This window comes from Mandrillus leucophaeus, unplaced genomic scaffold (assembly GCF_000951045.1).
Source record: "Mandrillus leucophaeus isolate KB7577 unplaced genomic scaffold, Mleu.le_1.0 Scaffold55, whole genome shotgun sequence".
Taxonomy (NCBI): Eukaryota; Metazoa; Chordata; class Mammalia; order Primates; family Cercopithecidae; genus Mandrillus; species Mandrillus leucophaeus.
Genome location: NW_012105919.1, coordinates 49,987 through 70,087, shown reverse-complemented (window position 1 = coordinate 70,087; position 20,101 = coordinate 49,987). Strand labels below are relative to the sequence as shown.

Here is a 20,101-nt window from a genome sequence, read left to right as displayed (position 1 = left end):
ACAGGAAGAAACAGCAACTGCACTTCAGCCAAGTGGAGCGACAGGGTCGGGCCTGCTCCCACCACTCACTCTTCACTGGGAGCACATTCTGGGGGGATGCTGGCTGCGCGTGGGCTGGCTCCTGGCTCTCTAGCAGCTTCTTGCTCAGGATGTCACAGAAGAAGATCCGGATCAGAGGCACCCCCCACAGGAACTGCAGCTGTTTGGTGATCAAATGCATTGACTCGTTAAGGCTAGGAGAGAGCAGAGGAGACCTGGCCTGTCAGTTCCATCTGACGCAGGGCCAGGGCCAGCCCACACGGCTCCTAACGGCTTTCCTCTGGGAGCTGGAGCTAGGACCTGGCACTCAACATGGCAAAGAAGATTACAAAAATAAAAAGTGAAACTAACAAATCATTGCTGAGGGTCTGGTATGTCAAGGGCATTGACTCTTCATCTTGTCTGCCTTCCCCAGGTCCCCAGGCTCCATGAGTCACACTCTTCTCGAAGGCACTTGTCACCCAGGTGACAAAAACAATCTTGTACCCACTGCACGGCCTCCCTCCTCACAGCTGGCCTGCAGGTGGTGGGGGGCTAAATCTAGATGACTCAGCAGCCTCCTCAGTGTTTCCTTGCCTTCCAGGGGCTCCTTGCCTGACTCCACACTGCACTCAGCATCCCTCAAATTCCTGGAATCTGCAGTCACCTTCCTGCTCAAGAAGATGAGGTGACACCCCTACTGGTTCCCACATTGATCATCATATTGTTAATAGTCACCAACCCTGAGCACGGCCAGGCCTGCTGGTAGGTGATTTACATGCATTATCTCATTCAATCCTTCTAGAAAGCCCTATCAAAGGGACGGTGAAGATTATCCCCAGGTTTCAGATGAGGAAAGCGAGGCAAAGCAAGTCATCCAAGCCCTCCAAGAAGAGGAAGTGGAGCGGAGAGCAGGCTGTCTGCGAAGGTGCTGCTCTGCTTCGCTTACCTCCCACAGCCTCCTGACTCTCAGCACCTCCGCCCCATCCTCTTCAGGCTGGGGTGTCACGCTGGGGCAGGCTGTTCCCTAGCAATGAGTCTTTTTTAACTAGATAGGACCCAGGGATGTCACTCAGGTACAAAAAAGAGCAAATTTGGGGATTTCCTCCCCTGGCCTTTAGTTTTCTGCTGCAAGGGTAACTGCCGGGGACCCCATGCCTCGAGCAGATATGTGAACAAGAAAACAGGTGGGCAGCAGAGCTGGTTTCTCTCCAGAAACCACTTTATCTCAGCTCAGGTAGATGTTTCAAATTCGTGAAGCTGTGCCTTACTTGATCTCCCTTCTTCTAGTCTAGTGTTTCTCATGTTTTTAAGTTTGTAATTAAACTTTTAAAAATTTATATTCTACCTCTTGAAAAGGATTTTGGGTGATTTCTATTCCCTTTGAATCATCTGTCTTATTTTAGCATCTCCAAAATATGGCAGTCTAGTCAATCAATAAAAGTGACAGTGAAGAAGAAAAAACATTGATAAGGTCCATAACTGAATGGAAGGAACAAAATACAAAATAGTATGATTTCAATTTTGTAAAAAACGATCAGTATTTCTAGATAGGAAAACTGACAAGATATTCACTCAAGTTATCTTTGGTTTACGGGATAATGGTCTGGTCTTTATCCTCTTTTGTTCTTACTCACAATTTATTAATATATAATGAATATGTATTATTTTTGTAATAAGAAACAAAACACCACAAGCTGGAAGAAAGAAAGAAGGAAGAAGAAGATGGTGGGAGAGAGGCAAGAAAGACAGCGATTTGCATCTGGGACTCACCCATAATCCACAGATTGGGAGAACCAGCCAAGGACAGGATGCCAGTGGGTCAGGTTGGACTTCTTCTGGGACACGTACTTCTGACAGTAGCACAGCATCTGGGTGAGCAAACTCACGAACCCATCTGTCTCCTCCTCTAATACTTTGGGGCTGAGGGAGCCCAAGTGTAGGAGGTTGCCTAGAGAGAGAGAAGGCTGAGTGTGATGGGCCCAAACACTCTGGTGCCTCCCGGCCCTGTTCCCTGTCTGTGGCTCAGGCGGCCACATCCCATGTGCAGGAAGACATTTCCACATAAGGGGCACCTGTCAGTGCTGGAGGCTGCTATGTGGTGCAAAGATAAGAAACAGGCAGAGCTGACTTCAAATCCTGGTTCTGCCACAGACAAAGTGCGCTGTGGCTGTCTATCCATGTCTCAAACTTGTTTCTTCATTTGTAAGATTGGAATGATGATCCCTACTGTCCATATGAGGATGAAGTAGCAGGTAAAATGTCAGGCACACAGAGGTAAGTGATATTTAGTTAGTATTACATTTTAATATTATATTAATGCTTAAAAATCAAGGGTCAACATAAGAAATGGCCTTTGCGGGCGCGGTGGCTCACGCCTGTAATCCCAGCACTTTGGGAGGCCGAGGCGGGCGGATCACGAGGTCAGGAGATCGAGACCATCCTGGCTAACACGGTGAAACCCCGTCTCTACTAAAAATGCAAAAAATTAGCCGGGCGAGGCGGCGGGCGCCTGTAGTCCCAGCTACTCGGGAGGCTGAGGCAGGAGAATGGCGTGAACCTGGGAGGCGGAGCTTGCAGTGAGCCGAGATCGCGCCACTGCACTCCAGCCTGGGCAACTAAGTGAGACTCTGTCTCAAAAAAAAAAAAAAAAAAAAAAAAAAAGAAATGGCCTTTGAAGAATATCTGAATGTCCTGGGAAGTCGCTGCTATTCAACGTTCACCAGTTAGTCAACATCCCTCATGTGAACACTCGCACCATAAACTCCTCAAGAAATTTGGCCCCAGGGAAGTTTTTCTCTCAAGTCTGTAATCCCACAGGCTGAGGTGTGTGGATTGCTCAAGCCCAGGAGTTTGAGACTAGTCTGGGCAATGTGGTGAGAAACCCCGTCTCCACTAAAAATACAAAAATTAGTCGGCCATGGTAGTGTGCGCTTGTAGTCCCAGCTACTCAGGAGGCTGAGGTGGGACACCACCTAAGCCTGGGAAGTCTAGGATGCCGTGAGCCATGACTGTGCCACTGCAGTCCAGCCTGGGTGACAGAGTGAGATCCTGTCTTCAAAAAAAAAAAAAAAAAAAACAGCTTTTCCTATCTAAAATAAATTTAGACAAGGAGAATTTTGTGCCTCTGCCTCAGATGCTTCTATTAACAAATCCCTTCTTCCATCTACAATGAAAACACTGTAAAACAGGTAATGCAGGCGCTGCTCTGATATAAGCCCCACCTAACTACTCCCTCCCTTCTCCCTTTAGACGAGAATTATCCAGGCAATTCACCGCATTTCCACTTTTTCCTTGACTGCCAGGAAGCTAAAGGCTGACATCTAATGTTCATTAACAGTCACTTAACTAGTTTACCAGGCCAGTATATTTTCCATGTGATTTTAATTTACGTGTCTATTTTAACTGTCTATCTAAATATGTGTTTTTTATTGTAAGCACTTCCAACTGTTACAAAAAACCACCAAATCTCTAGAATAGTGACAGGCAAAACACTTGGGCTTTCCCTGATGGCCAGGACACAGTCAAGTTCCAGCCACGGATACTCACTCATTAGACAAAGCGTATGGCATCCTTCTAAACTTTCACATACGTCACGGCATCGATCTTCGTCTCTTAAAAACATGATGAATTTACGAAGCATGTCATGGGATTCTAAAACAGTGAGGCGCTGCAAACAATGGCCGACCGTTAAATCAGAAACTGCCAGGAACAGTTTCCTGTAGAGAGTGAACCTGATCACTTGCAGATAACCCCTGGTTATGCGGGATGTGCTAGTAAACACCAAGAAGAAAATGGACAGACGAGAACCCACTTCTTTGGGCTACTAACACAAGTGTGTCTATCATGGCCACTGGTCCCAAAGAACATTAAAGGGAGGTGTGGAAATGAGCAGAGAAGCCATTTTACTTTCTGATATCTAAGAAGAAAAGCAAAAACACAATTGGGTTTTCGCGGGGAACTCACAAAGCCTGCTTACCTCAGGGGTCACTGTGCTGAGATGAGTCACCAGAGCAGGCACAGACATGATGTGGATGAGGAATGGCCGAATCAGATTGTCTGAGAACTGTGCAGCAATCACAGGGCTAGACACAGACAGATCCGCTCATTCAGACAGGGTCTCCATGTGCATCCAGAACAAAAGCACAACCCCACCAATGTGCTCAAATCCCTAGAAATTATTCTGCATGGGATTTCTGAGAAAACTGAAGGCTGAAACTGGGGACACACACTAGGGAAATGGGCAAGTCAGTGATGGTACAGTTGCTGATGCCAGACTGTGCAGCTATGAAAAACCAGTTTTGAAATTTACTGACATGAAAGAATGCTCATGCTATAATCAACTTAAAAAAAAGGTAGGATGAGAAACTACATACATGGAAGAGAAAGGAGTTTGTGATGGGGAGGGAGTGCTGGTATAATCGATTTCTCTATTTTGTGGTGCTTACCCAGGTGTGTTCACTCTGTGACGACTCACTAGTAACTCATACTTCAGTTAAGCAGCATAAAGTATATATGCACTATAGATACACAATATATACATATATAGTATACATATAGTACATATACTATATATAAGTATATATAGATATAATGTTTCGAAATAAACATAAATATAGATACATTTTTAAAAGATTGAGGTGACAGATAAAGTCAACAATGTATCTCTGGTTGTATAATCATGAGAAATTTTTTTTTTTTATGTTTTTCTGCTTTACCTAGGTTTTCTATAATAAGTATGCATTGCTTCCATAATCAAAAAAAGATAAATACTATTAAATAAAATAATGATCCCTATCCCACACCATACGTAAAAAATAATGAAATGAGCCACAGACCTAAATGCTAGCTTCATAACTAAAACTATAAAATTCTTAGAAGAAAACACAGCTTTGAGATTTCAGATTAGGCAATGATTTCTGAGACATCACACTAAAAGTACAAGTGTCAAAAGAAAAAAAGTAGGTAAGTTGTGCTTCTTCAAAGTTTAAAACTTTTGTGATTCAAAAGACACTATCAAGAAAGAGAAAAGACAACCCATCGAATGGAAGGAAACACCTGCAGATCACTTTTCTGAAATGTGCACATAAAGAATTCACAACTCTCATAAAAGATGAAACATCCAATTAAAAAGTGGACGAAGGATCTAAACATACATTTCTCCAAGGAAGATAGACAAATGGTTAATAAATACATGAAAAGATGTTCAACATCACTAGCTAGTACATCACAGGGAGTTGTAAATCAAAACGACAGTGAGACATCCCTGTACACCCACTGGGATGGCTAAATAAAAAAGACAGATAACAAGTGTTGACAAGGATGTGGAGAAACTGGAGCCCTCACATACTACTGCTGGAAATGTAAAATAGTGCAGGCGCTTTGGAAAATAATTTGGCAATTCTTCAAAAGGTTAAGCATGGAGTTACCACATAACCCAGGTAAGTCTACTCCTAGGAATATGCCCAAGAGAAATGAAAACATATGTCTACACAAAAACTTGTACATAAATGTTCATAGCAGTAACATTCATAACAGTCAAAAAGCAGAAACAACTCAAATGTGGTATATCCATATAATGGAGTATTATTTGGCCATAAAAATGCATGAAGTACTAATCCATGCTACAACATGGATGAACTCTGATTATAATATGCGAAGTGAAAAAAGCCAGTAGCAAAAGACCACATGTTATATGATTCCATTTATGTGAGATGTCCAGAACAGGCAAATCCAAAGAGATAGAAAGTAGATTAGTTGTTGCCAGGGGTTCTGGGGAGAGGGGAAGAGGGAGTGACTGCTAATGGGTATTAGGTTTCTTTTCAGGGTGATAAAATATTAATGGAATTAGATTGTGGTGATGGTTGGGAATAGGCCCCCAAAATCTGGCCATAAACTGGCCCCAAAACTGGCCATAAACAAAATCTCTGCAGCACTGTGACATGTTCGTGATGGCCATGACACCCACGGCTGGAAGGCTGTAGGTTTACCAGAATGAGGGCAAGGAACACCTGGCCCACCCAGGGCGGAAAACCACTTAAAGGCATTCTTAAACCACAAACAATAGCATGAGCGATCTGTGCCTTAAGGACATGATCCTGCTGCAGATAACTAGCCCAACCCATCCCTTTATTTCAGCCCATCCCTTTGTTTCCCCATAAGGAATACTTTTAGTTAATCTATAATCTATAGAAACAATGCTTATCACTGGCTTGATGTCAGTAAATACATGGGTAAATCTCTGTTCAAGGCTCTCAGCTCTGAAGGCTGCATGTTCCCTGATTTCCCACTCCACACCTCTATATTTCTGTGTGTCTTTAATTCCTCTAGCACTGCTGGGTTAGGCTCTCCCTGACCAAGTTGGTCTCGGCAGGCGATGGTTGCACAATTCTGTGAACATACTAAACGCCAGGGAATGGTATGCTTTAAATGAATAAAGTGTATGAGATGTGAATTAGACTTCAATAAAGTTATTTTAAAAAATCACTCAGAGGTCATGCAGAAAAAAAGGTAAGAGAACAACTTGCAGAGGGAAAAAAGGTTTCTTCTAGCTAACGTGCTCCAATAGCAATGAGCAGAGGTGTTAGTGGTATTTAGGCTCTCAGAATTCACACTATACACTTTCACTTTCAAGAGTACCATTTTTGGAACAAGGACATTTTATGAGGCTGAAATGTTGAAAATATCAGTACCTCTGTTCACCACTTGTCTAGATGAGGCTAACCAACCAAGCTAACCGCTCTGATCTGAGTGGGGCACACGAAAAGAGAACCATGTTATTTTCTGCATGTTAGAAAGAAGTTTAAAACAGAACAACACAATTCCCTAAACAGAAGAAAAACAAACCACAGAGAATGCTGCTGAAACTACAACCAGTCACTTCGCATTTGCAAGGAAGGGACTGCATCGTTTCAAGGGCACAAAGGGCTGTGGCATTCTCTGGCGGTTCTCACAGAAACCTATGGATTCCATCCTGGGCCATATCCCTAAGTAATTTGGCCTGACTGACTGGGAGCAAATATCAGTGGAAGCATTATAGGACTGCAGGGCTGCCTCAATGTTTGGAGGGGTGTGATCTTTTGAGTCTGCATGAGGCCAGACTCAAAAACCACAGACACTGCAAACACTCCTACATTTCCCTCAATTTCTTATTACTGATTTTCCCAGCATGAGGTCAACAGAATCTTTCTTTAGCCCACCTGTAGCTGCTGCATTTAAGCACCCCTGGGTGACAAAGTCTGTAGGTGGATCGCTTAGTTGAATGTTTAACAGGGCTAGACATGGTTGGGGGGGTGGGGAGGATAAACAAAAGAGGTATGACTGACGCACAGTCCCTGCTAACAGAGAGCTCAGAGTACAACCAGGGAGCTGGGCAGGCATACGGGGAAAAACAGAAGCCAGGGCTAGTGGGTACATGACTAGGTGCCTGGGCAAACTAGGGGTCCAGATAATCAATGCCATGGCAGTGTGAGGAACAGGGCAAGTCTGGGAAGGTTCCCACGTGCTATTTACTAAAATAAAATATATTATTCTCAAAATACAAAAATGTGTCCAACATGTGAGGCAAGTACAAAGAATAAGAAGAAAGAGTATGAGCTCTGGAGTTAAATAACCTGGGTTTAGTTTCTGGCCTGGCCACTCCTGCTGTGTGACCAAGAGCAAACAGTTTAACTTCTCTGGGCCTTAGCTTCCTCATCTATAAACTGGAGAAAAGCCACATGTGGTGGCTCACTCCTATAATCCCAGTACTTTTTGAGAGGCTGAGGCGTGAGGATCACTTGAGGCCAGGAGTTTGAGAGCAGCCTGGGCAATATAGTGAGACTCCATCTCCACAAAAATTTTAAAAATAAAAAAATTAGCTGGGCATGTGCCTGTAGCCCTAGCTACACGGGAGGCTGAGGTGGGAGGATGGCTTGAGCCCAGGAGTTTGAGCCTGCAGTGAGCTCTGATCACGCCACTGCACTCCACTCTTGATGGCAAAGCGCGACCTTGTCTCACAAATAAATAAATAAAATGGAGGTAAGAGAATGTGGTGAGGAGTCAGTTAACATGTGTAAAAGTTTTAGAACAATGTGTGGCCCATAAATGTTAGCTATTCATATTTCAGGATTTAGTGATCATGTCTTGGCACACCACTGACAATTTTACAGACTTTCACTATACTCCTGTATGATGAAACCACTGATACCTTATTTTAAAAGGTCCTGATTGTGTTTAATTATACACAAACATTCAGAGAGGAAAAGTACTATTTGGGAAAAAGGCTTTAGAGTAGCCTGGCCTTAACAAGTGATTCAATGGAATCTAATACATACAGAGAAGAAAAACTACAAGGATGGCTGTTGGTTATATTCTTAAAGGAGAATTTAAGTGTGGTAGAATGACTGGATGTGAGCGTGCTGGTGAATCACATGTGAATTACAACCACACCGGGGCAGGGGAAGGATGCTGGACAGGAAAGAAAAGTGAGGTGCTCCTAGACCTTGTGTCTCTGAAGGTGGAGGGGGAGGCAGAGCTGCTCCTGAGTTTGAGAGTTCAGGCCTCAGTGTGCTGACCTTCACTGTGTCTGCCAGAGGACAGCGGGCAATGCTGCTGGAATGAGCTGCCCCACAAGGTGACTTGGGTAGGGACAGTTGCAGTGAATCTGTTTCTTAGGCTTCTGGGAAAACCTGTTTGTACCTAGACATTAGGGCTCATTAAATACAACTCACGTAACTTCTCTAAAAGTATGAAATGAAGGCATAATTGTCTATTAGATAATTAGGTCTACTTCCGTAACTAATGATAGCATAACTGGTTACATCCCGTTCTTCTGTGTAAGGGTCTAGCTTCCAGAAGCATGTGGTCTAATGTGGTAGCCACTGGCTACATGTGGCTACTGAGCACTTAAAAATGTGGCTGGTCCAAATTCAGACGTGCTCTAAGTACATACCACTTTTGAAGACTTGGCATGAAGAGAAAAATGTAACACATTATTTAATTTTAATTAAAATAATTTTAAAATATTGATTACATGTAAAAATAACATTCTGGATATATTAGCTTAAATAAAAATATATCATTATACTACATTTCCCTTTTATTTTGACTTTTTTTTTTTGAGACCAGGTATCACTCTGTCACCCAGGCTGGAGAAGCTCGATCATGGCTCACTGTAGCCTTGACTTCCCTGGCTCCAGGGATCCTCCCACGTCAGATTCCTGAGTAGCTGGAACCACAGGCACATGCCACCATGCCCAGCTAATGTTTGTATTTTTTGTAGAGATGAGGTTTGGCCATGTTGTCCAGGCTGGTCTCGAACTCCTGAGCTCAAAATGATCTGCCCACCTCGGTCTCCCAAAGTGCTAGGATTACAGGCGTGGGCCACCGTGCCTGGTCTCTTTTGACTTTTTAAATACGGCTCTAACTATATTTCCAATGGACAGACCTGCTCTAGGTCAGCCTTGTCCAACAGAACTTTCTGTGATCCTGGAAGTTTTCTATATTGGTGCTGTCCCACACAACTGCCACTAGTTACGTGTGGCTGCTGAGCATTTGAAATGTGGCTAATGCAACTGAGGAAGTGAATTCTTCATTTTATTTAACTTCAATACATTTTCATTTAAACAGCCCCCTGTGGTTAGTGGTTAGTGGAAATCACAGTCTAGACCAGGTGTTTTATAAACTATGGCCTATTTCTGTAAATAAAGTTTTACTGGAACACAGTCATGCTCATTTGCGTCTGTACAATCTACGGCTGCTTTCAAGATGCAATGGCAGAGTGGTTGTGACAGAGGCTGTATGGCCCAGAGAGCTGAAAATATTTATCCAGCTCTTTCTAGAAAATTTGGCCAACCCATGCTCTAGCCCATCATTTTTCAAATAGGTTTTACATGGAAAATGATTTCATGGGATATCAACGTCATCCAAAAAACAAGGTAGGGGTATTCCATGCTCAGATATGTTTGGGCCAGCCCCGGGTTAAATAAGCCCATGGGGTCCGGCTAGCATAGCAGGACTTCTCAGGGCTCTCAGCATCAAGGTGTACTATAGATCCACAGATGGGGGCAGAGCAGCAGCTTTCACCAAGCTGGTTCCACCATGACACTCTTCCAGGATTATTAACATCTCCCCAAGCTAGTGTTCCCCTCGACAGTTTAAACATGTTCTGGACCTATGAATAAGCATGGTGTTTTACGTTTGGTAATTCTCAGAATTGCAGGTATAATTTCCATAAGGAATTACTTAGCTTCTTCAGTACTTGACATCTCTAAACTAAGTGAAGGCAAATATTACCTCTTCTCTGGTACTCCAAATTCTAATATTTTACATGCGCGTTCACATTACTTCCTTAATCCTCTCACCCTGCCCTTTGTTGGGCTTCTTCTGGCTCTTAGGTTTTTTGTTTTGTCAATTAAAACTTCAAAAGGAAAAATGATTGCATTTTGGTCTCTTTTAGATAAAAGAAATTAATTTTGAATAGTTTCCAAAGATCACACTGCAATAATATTCAGGGCTGAAGATTAAGAAATATTCAAGACTTAAGATTAAGTTTGAGCAGTCACAAATGTATTCACTTTCATTAAGAACAACATTTCCCTTAAATTCTGACAAAGTGGGCAAGTCTATACCTAATACCAGTAACGAGAGAAAGAAAAACCAAGAGGAGGAAGCATTCAAGAACATGCCAACACCTCAGCTATGGTTTCTTACTCACCGCAATGCTAGAGAAAAGGCTGCTGTTAAAGTGCCTTTGGATAGACAAGGACGGGGTCTTGCCAGGCCACGGGTTAATAATACCTGAAAAGAACGTTTTAATTGGTCAGCGGATGATACCAACTTTATATTCATTTGTACATAAAAAAGCAAAAAAACTAAAATGAGTCCTTCAGATAAAAAAACTGTGAGCCAGGCAGGAAGATTCCTTGAGGCCAGCCTGGGTGACAGAGCAACCTGTCTCTTAAAAAAAAGACCAAAAAAACCGTATGCCGTGTTTTTATAAGAGGAAAGGGAAGAACGTATTGGGTAATGAGGTTAACTCTACCACTCTTTCTCTACTTTAAATATTATGGTTAGAAATTCTTTAATAATAAAGTTAAAAAAACAGCTAATAAAAATAATGCCAGACTTAAAATCTAAAGACACCATATTATTTTAGAAGCCGTTCAATTATGGTGTGAAGTAGAAGTTTCCTCTAGTGAGACAACTGCCAGTCATACCAGCTTCTGCCAACAGACCACCTCACAGGGTTGTTGCGAGGAGTATGTGAAACCAAATCAGGAAATAGCCCATCACAGCGCTAGGTAGAAGGAAGGGCAAAATCAACATTACTTCTCAAACTCAAGAATTCCATAGTGCCTTTAAGCAGCAATCAGGCTTTCTTAACGATTCCCTACAGGTATGGTCTGGTACAACAAGGTACGAAGTGGAAAGGACTGTTTGAGGACACAGAGCTAGAAATATGATTCTAGACATCAACCAAGAAGGAATCTGAGAGACCAAGCCCTGAGGTCTCCTTCCAGAGTTTAAATGTCAAAAGACTGGATTACCCTTGCAGCCAAAAACATAGAGCACTCAGGGGATCCCAGCACCACTGTCCTCCCTTTACCTGACCCACAAGTGAGACAAAGCAGGGGAAGGAAGAAGAGGACAGCAGGCATCAAGCTCTTCCTATGAAAAGCGTTGCTGAGGAGGGCACCAGGTACGCTGAACGCAAATGTAAAAATCCAACTGCAGGTGTTAGAGAGTGGGGAAGTTGCACACTGCGGGGCAGGGGTCACAGACCTGAAGCACAGAATAAAATCCATGCTGGTTGAGATGTCCCATTATATTTGCACAAATGTGGTTCATCGCTGGTCGAAGACTTTCACCTAAACAAAGAAAACAGTGAGAACAAAAAAATCTCTTGCCATAAAGTGACTGTTGATGTGGGAGAGGAAATTGTGTCTCACACCTAAGGCCCTAAGAAATGAGATGCCCCTGGCTTGCCTTCCTTTTCCCTTAGGCCTGGTGCCAGAGCACAGGGAGGCAATGTGTATTTGGAACTCTATCCCTCCTGGAAGGCCTGGCTCAAGTGTCACCTCTTGATTGATGGGTCCCATCACGCCCCTAGCCAGAAGTGACGTCTCTGGCCTCTGAGCTCCTGTAGCACCTTTTCTAATTCTCTCCTAGGGCCTGGCACTGTCTTCTCTGGAGGGATGCCTCCTCTCCTCAATGGGACATGAGCTTCTGGGCAGGGCCCAGAACTCAACAATTTTTGGGTTCCCTCCAAGAGGCCAGGGTCATGCCTGAAATAAACCCTCCTTGCTGACCTGGAGCCTTTGCATAGTTTCCCCTGCTTTCTGTTTCATCCCTGCTCTTCACTCTGTGAATCCCAGCTCTCTCTCCAGCTCTCAGCTCACACACCACTTCTTCAGGAAAGCTAGAGCCTCAGACCAAGCAAGGCCTCCCCACCCTACTGGACACTCTCATTTCTCTTGCAGGCTTCCTTCCAAGCACTTAACACATTATTGTCATTTTATATCTATGAACAACATCTATTTAATGCCTGTTTTCCTCATTAAGTTCTGTGAGGAAGGGAGCACCTAAAGTCCCCAGAGGGCAACGCCCCTTTCTGTTTTGCTTATCTCCGTCTCTTCAGTGCCTAGCGGCATCTGGCACATATGGGCTACTTGTTGAACAGATGAATGAAATGACCATATGAAACACATGGGGCTAAGGACACTTACCAGGGAAGGAGGCAGTTTATAATGCAAATTTTATGGGCAAAATGGAATTATTCACAACCTAATGATTTTCCAAGTAAAATGACGAGGCTTAAGTGAATGTTATCACTTGGAGGCTAAGGCACTGTAGGAATTAAAAAAATTAAGATCAGAAGAACCATGCCTTTGAATGTAAATTCAAAGAAGGGTAGAGTACAACACACAATGCTGAATGGATTCTGGATACTGTGATGCAGTCTGATGGTCAGTGCCAAGGGCATCCTCATTGGTATGGTCTCAGGGCCTTCCCTGAAGCTTGTGGTGGCAAAAATGTTTCTTACAAAGAAAAAAAGGTCCCTGAACTCTCTGTGGAAATGTTCATTACAGAATATTTTGAAGCAAGTCCCACAGACCTTTTCCCCGAAGAATTTTCCACGTTGAAGTATCTGTGAAGGTGACAAGCATCGTGAGGTACAGGGTGATGAGTCGGGAGTCTTGCAGGATTTCAGGCTGGAAACAATAAACACAGCAAGATTAAGACACAGGTCCTCTGATTCCAGACAGCGAAGTGTTCACTTTACAAGTGCTCTATGGGCACTCAGCCTGGAATCACTGAGTCAGGATTATAAGTCAGTCTTCATTCTTTTTCTCTTGGGCAATGACCACTTCAGGAGTTAAATAACAAGAAATTTGACACTCTCGTGCTTGACCATGGAATCATATATTCCTGGGAACAGAGAACTGAGAATCCCTAGAAAACAAGATGACCAGGGCTGGCTTGCTATATGTACATGTGCCTGCCTGTCTGTCTGAACTCTGCAGAAACAGAGCAGAAATGCAATTGAGCATGACTGGGACTCTGGGCTCAGCCTTCTGACTTCACCACCTACTAGCTGTGTGAGCTTAGGCAAGTTTCTTAACCTCTCTGTGCCTCAGTTTCCTCATCTGTTGACCAGAAACAATAACACTGCTTTCCTCATAGGGTTATTGTGAGAAATAAATGGATTAATGCATACAACGCACTAAGAACAGTACCTGGCACATAGATAACTCCATGTAATGTTGGCCGCTGTTCTAATTTTGATGACAGTTCATTGTTTCACCAAGTGTAAGTTACGCAAAAGGCCTGACTGCTTTCTAGGCCCACAGACCGTATAGCAGGTCCACCTGGAAGGGACCTTGGAGACAACCTTGGAGACCACTGAGTTCAAAACCCTAAGCTCATCGACAGTAAGAGAGGGGAAGCAGCCTGTTCAAGGTCACGTGGGAAATTAGCAGTGGAATCAGGACTGAATTTCACATATTCCCGGCTCCAGAGTCAGGGCCCTTTTTCTCCTGATGTCTATTTCTTTGCATAAATTTTTTTTTGTTTGTTCAAAATAGAAGAGCCTCTCCTCAAAGAACAATCTGTTGTGGAATGTACACACAGAGAACAGATAAACAAGGATCTGCCTGGCAGAGTGCAGGTAGGGAAATACCCTGCCCACTTGGCCCTGAGTCATTTTGGTGGACTCCCAGGGCTCCAAGCAACATAGTGTGGAAACCCTGCCCTAAGCCATGTCTCACCTGACAAGCCAGGTGTGGCTTGCTGCTGGCCACTGCCTTGACTGTGTTATTGGCAAGAGCCACTCCTGAGCACCCAAAGAGGGATGGCTGGGAATGGATTATTACTGGCGTGGGGGGCGGTCCAGGGACTTTCGTTCCATTACTGAGCTGCTACCTGTGTCCTTGCCAAGCCTCTGTCCCTGAAACCTCTCTCTCCCTATGTGCAAAGTAGAAAAGGCTCCTGTATATGTCTGCTCACACCCCTGTCCATCCTTTTCAGAACACTGAAGGGGGTGGGGGAGCACAGGACCAGGCTGGGCTAGTGACAGTACCCCATTCCTCTTGCCACTTTGACTGGTTCAGACGTGAACCCAGGATTCCACTGGACCTACAAGAAACCTGGATTTTTGAACTGGTCGGGAGACCTCTCTTCCCTTTAGTCAACACAGGGTAAGACTATAAAGTCAAAACTGGTGGTTGCCATGATTATAGCAGGAAAGGACGAGGTGACCCCAAAAGGAAACAGGGATAAGAGAAAAGAATGAGAGGGAGAATCCAGAAACCCCTGGCTCTCCTTATCCCCAGCTGCCATGTTACTGAATATATTCTAGAGCACAACATTCTCTTCCTTGCTGAGGCCTGACTAGTATAATAATGTAGATCATAAAGTACTGATTACATTAAATGAACAGGAAGAAAAGTGACAGATTCCCTGGCATGGAGGCTGTGGCGTGGCAAGCGGGTTAAGGGTCCAACACACACCAAAAAAGGGCTCATATTGATAACAGCATCAAAATTCCTCTCTTCCAGAACAGGGCTCAGCTAGCAACTCTGATTGATAGGGACTCTGAAAATACAGACTAAAGTCTACAGGTGAAAATGACGTATTTATTGTTTCTGGTTTTGCCTTTTTTTTTTTTTTTTTTTACCTTGAGCTGCTTGAGAAAATCACAGCAGTACCACAGAATGCTCTTGATCTGTTTAATCCAAAGGAGCGTGAGGTCCTTAGAACAAGCCAGGGACATATACCACACCTATAGGTGGGAAAAAGAGGAATGTCATGGGCTGTTATAGAGATCATATCACATATGCTCTAACTGTTGGAACTGGACCTATTAGTTAGGTCCAGTGCCAGACAAAGCAGTGGACCTGAATGAATAAGCTGCAAACAGGACTTATTTTAACACTAAACCCAAAGACAAAACAGCCTAGTAAGAAAATTTACTATTCTGTGTTGTGGCAAGAGCAGAACGTAGCTACCTGGATCATGAAGAAACAAAGGAATCATTTGTACTTTGGTAATGTTTTCCATCCACTACCTATTTGCATTTGTGTGTGAATTGGTCCTAACATTCAATAGGAACTTTCAGAGTCCAGTAGGTTGGCCCTTAAGAGCTTGCGGGAGACACTGCGGCTCCCATCCACTTACCTTTGGCTCATTCTCAGCATCCATGCTGCTCAGGATGCTGCGACACAACTTCTCAAATCTCTGCAAAGAGACACACTGGGTGTTATACATTCCCACAACCCATCAAAAAGTGAAAACAAGCCTTCGGCGGGTACCTGGCATGTGCAGGTATTATGCCAGGTGATTCACAGACATAATCACATGCAGTTCCTTCCTACAGATGAGGATACTGAAGGTCAGAAAGACTAAAGGGTTCTCCAACGGGTGGCCCAAGAGCTGGAGGAACCCTATAGAAATGTTTTAGAAACTGGTATATTTCACATAAAAATCCAAATTGAAGCTTCTTTCAAAAAACAATATCAATCTGGCCAACTGGACTTGGATTCCTGCAGGCCTGCTGCTGTCTCTTCAACTGGGCTCTCCAGTTTACTGTTTCTTAAGCACCATGGATACTGATTTTGCCTCAGAGACAGCAGCCTTTCATCATTTTTATCCTGTAATGCAAAAGGAAGAAGAGTGGAAACTAGAAAACAGGTTCCATTTTGGCTATACCAATCCTGGATCCGCCCTTAAACCATGTGATACTGGGCAGCTGCCCTACCACACTGAGCTGCAGTTTCCTTCTCTGTAAGATGAGGGTCACCTCCTCCAGCTTATCTGCCCTCATCTACATAATCATGTGTTCACTGCCTGCACAGCCCTCCCTCTCTTGCTGGGCTATGAGCTCCATGAGTGTAGAGACCTTGCCTGTCCTGTTTCCTCCCAAGGGCCCAGTGCCTAGAGAGGGTTGGCACAATGTGAAGCTTAGCAATAGTGAACGCCTAACAGCTGGTAACATGGAGACATGCCTCAATGGCATTGTTAGTACTATTACAGATAACTAGCTGCTTTCCTGGGATTATATTTTTTAGGCTGATCATTCTAATCTCTAAGGTGCAAACTGGCCTCCTTTGTATGATTTGCAGGATATTTAAAAAATTTCAAATTAATTGCCAAGATTTACAAATTAGAACATTGATCGTGGCTCACACCTGTAATCCCAGCACTTTGGGAGGCTGAGGAAGGTGGATCACTTGAGCCCAGGAGTTTGAGACCAGCCTGGGCAATATAGTAAAATCCTATCTCTACAAAAGATACAAAAATTTGCTGCATGTGGTGGCACACACCCGCAGTCCCACCTACTCAGGAGGCTGAGGTAGAAGAATCGTTTGAGCCTCAGGAGGTTAAGACTATAGTGAGCCGTGATAGTGCTACTGCACTCCAGCCTGGGCGACAGTGAGACCCTGTCTCAGAAAATGAATGAATGCATGAACATTGAGGATAAAGACTCAGATCTTTGGCATGTCTTTAAAAAAAAAAAATCAGAGGCTGGGTGCAGTGGCTCATGCCTGTAATCCCAGCACTTTGGGAGGCTGAGGTGGGCGGATCATGAGGTTAAGAGATTGAGACCATCCTGGCTAACATGGTGAAACCCCATCTCTACTAAAAACACAAAAATTAGCTGGGCATGGTGGCACATGCCTGTAGTTCCAGCTACTTGGGAGGCTGAGGCAGGAGAACTGCTTGAACCCAGGAGGTGAAGACTGGCAGCGAGCCGAGATTGCGCCACTGCACTCCAGTCTGGCAACAGAGCGAGACTTTGTCACAAAAAAAAAAAAAAAAAAAAAAAAATCAGAGTATGAGTCCACCACCAAGCTGTGTAGCAGCTGCTCCCCGTGGATGGGGCAGGCCACAGACCCTGCTACTTCCTTTGATGTCCTCACCACTGCTGCCTGTCAGTTACCGTTTAATATGATTTGTATTTTGTATTATGTTTTATCTCATATATGGTTTTTTTCACTCATTTACCTAAACTTCCTGGCTCTTGCATGCATCTGATTTCAACTTGTGCTTATAATGGTCAATGTGAAAAGATTCCTAAAAGCACTGGGCATAATCCCTCCAAAACAGGTCCCAAGAAAACAAAAGGGACAGGATGTGGGGGTGATAGTAACTACTTCATAAAGCTGCTATAAGAACAAACTGAGTTACTATTAATAATTATAAAAGATCTGACATATGGAAGTACTATACATGTTTGGTATTATTGTTTTACCTCGTTATCCTCTTTGATTCTGAATACGAATAGCAGTTTCCTGGCAATCTTAAAAATACAAAGTGCACTTCTTTTAGTGGACCCAGGGTCATCTGCTTTAAAAAAGTCATCAATCTCTCTCCTAGAAAGGAAAGGGCAAAAAAAGACATTCTAAATTAAGAGCTTGTAGCACCTGGAAGGCTTTTCAAGCACTCTTAAGAAAAACCTCATGTATCTGCCATTCATTGGGAGCCAGAAAAGCATGTGCTAGGGAGATCCTAGCCCTTACCTGATATCTCTCTGCAGTCGACTCCGACAGAGAAAACTCCGGACGTGGGCCTGGATCACGACAGCTGCCCGCTCCCGCTCCTTCTGCACAAGCCTTTCTTCTCGTGCCTGACGGGCTCTATCGATGAACCATGCTCTCGAGGTCTGAGACAGGGTGAACATGTTTGCAAACTTGCACAAACCCTGCAAGGAAAATGGGGACGTAGGGTTGTAGATTGTTGTCTGGAAAACACACACAGAAAGAGGCTCAAGAGCAGAGGGTGGGCAGGGACCTGGGCAGCAGAGATACTCAGGACCTGTCAACACCCTCCAAAATGCTAACAGCTCTCCGGCGCAAGTCCAAACCTCCCACAGGCTCTTTCATGCAATTCACCAAGACCAGGGATGCTACATCCTGTATTAAATAATCTCATTCTTAAGGAAAAGAGAACAGCACCTGGCATAGGATAAGGGCAGGTCCAGCTTTACGAATGAACAAAAAATGAATCAATCCCACCCATAAAGCTCTAATTCAAACCAGGTATCCTGTAGGTCAAAGATTCCCAGATATCTGAATTTTCTGGAATAGTCCACAGTATTTGGGAAACCAAAACTGAGAAGTCAGCTTTTACTTTGCCAAGTAAGGACTCGAGGGAAAAATCAAACATGATTATTTGCTGTCATCATTATCGTATTCATCCATTCACTAAATAAATATTTACTGGTGCCTACTTTGTGACAGCACCCAATAAAGAAAGGCCCATTTTAACATTAACAAATCAAAAGGTACGCATTTCAGAATGCAAGACAGTCCACGACATTTAATATATTTGGTTTTATGTACAGCCTATTGCATTGTCCTTACAGTTACCATCCTGCCAAGGACCAGTAAAGACTTTACTGCAGAACTGGTCCTGTCCACTAACAGATGCTTTTCTGAAGAGAAGCTCTAAATTATATACTAAGTTTTTATCTAAATCACCAGTAGCTGTTTTTTCCCAAAGGGACAGCTTTTGCTAGCAGCCTAAAGCACACAGCACTGACCCACGGAGGCTCCCATACTGAGATGATTTTTTTAGATGCTTGATGACTTTGACATTCTATACAAAACGCACTATCAGCCCAGTTAAAAACACTGAAATGAATTCTTCAGAAAGCCAGACTTCCAGAAAACAATCTCTCTACCAGGCTACTTTATTCAAAGTAGCACCCACATGAAAATACCACCCAGAGTAAAAAGATGGATGGAACTAGGGGCCATTTATCCTAAGTGAAATAACTCTGAAACGTAAAGGCAAATACTGCATGACTTCACTTAGAAGTGGGAGTGAAACAATGGGCCCACATAGACAAACAGTGGAATAAGACAATGGAGACTCCAAAAGGTGGGAGATGGGATGGGGGTAAGGGTTGAACAATTATCTATTGGTACAATGTTCACCATTCGCATGATGGGTGCACTAAAAGCCCAGACTCCACCACTGCACAATATATGCATATAAGAAACCTGTACCCTCTACATCTATACAAAGAAATTTAAAAATCATTAAAACAAACATTGGACATAATAGTATTATCTCCCAGAGGTATTAGATGAATTACATATTACTGAAAGGCATTTAATAAGTGTGCTCTATTATTAGTATTAATAAGGACAATAAAATAATACCCTTTTATAACCAAAAAAAAGTTGGTGCTAGCCTCCCGCCACATGAACGTAACAAGGGACCTCTGTGACCCCTTCTCAACAGTGATTCGCATCTGTCAAACATCATCAGTAATCCTTGAAACAAACTAACAGAGCCCACCTGACCACAGGAGGGAAGGTATTAGGTTGGTGCAAAAGTAATTGTGGTTTTTAACTTTTTTGAAAAAAACACTAAGTTGTAATTACTTTTGCATCAACCTGTAAAAGGCTTGGAGAGAAAAGGTAGCCATCTTCTGAATCATTCACTCTTCCTGCCCCAGCAGTAAAGTCTGGAGATCTCACCTGAGGACCTGCCTGTGTCGCAGAAATGCCAGGTAATCATTAGTGATCTTGCACGGGACTCGTGGCTGAGAACAGCTTCTCACTTCAGAAAAGCTTGTTATTTTTTCTGGCAGAAG

General features: G+C 43.5%; 1 protein-coding gene across 6 annotated transcripts in view; it reads right to left on the bottom strand.

Moving 5' to 3' along the window:
• UBE3B (ubiquitin protein ligase E3B) overlaps positions 1–20,101 on the bottom strand; it is a 59,591-nt gene that overhangs the window by 35,584 nt on the left and 3,906 nt on the right. For 3 of the 6 annotated variants that reach the window (XM_011997831.1, XM_011997832.1, XM_011997830.1), the window contains exons 2-9: positions 19,986–20,091; positions 18,018–18,199; positions 17,750–17,870; positions 15,676–15,735; positions 15,176–15,280; positions 13,115–13,211; positions 11,782–11,867; positions 11,064–11,296 (exon numbers count right to left, since the gene is read on the bottom strand). In XM_011997831.1, coding sequence (XP_011853221.1) covers positions 11,192–11,296; positions 11,782–11,867; positions 13,115–13,211; positions 15,176–15,280; positions 15,676–15,735; positions 17,750–17,870; positions 18,018–18,178 — 735 coding nt within the window. In that variant the 5' untranslated portion in view covers positions 18,179–18,199; positions 19,986–20,091 and the 3' untranslated portion in view covers positions 11,064–11,191. Of the gene's footprint in view, positions 1–69; positions 234–1,791; positions 1,970–3,567; positions 3,689–3,997; positions 4,104–10,714; positions 10,798–11,063; positions 11,297–11,781; positions 11,868–13,114; positions 13,212–15,175; positions 15,281–15,675; positions 15,736–17,749; positions 17,871–18,017; positions 18,200–19,985; positions 20,092–20,101 lie in introns of those variants that run through there. The other 3 variants (XM_011997829.1, XM_011997827.1, XM_011997826.1) reach the window with 2 other exon arrangements.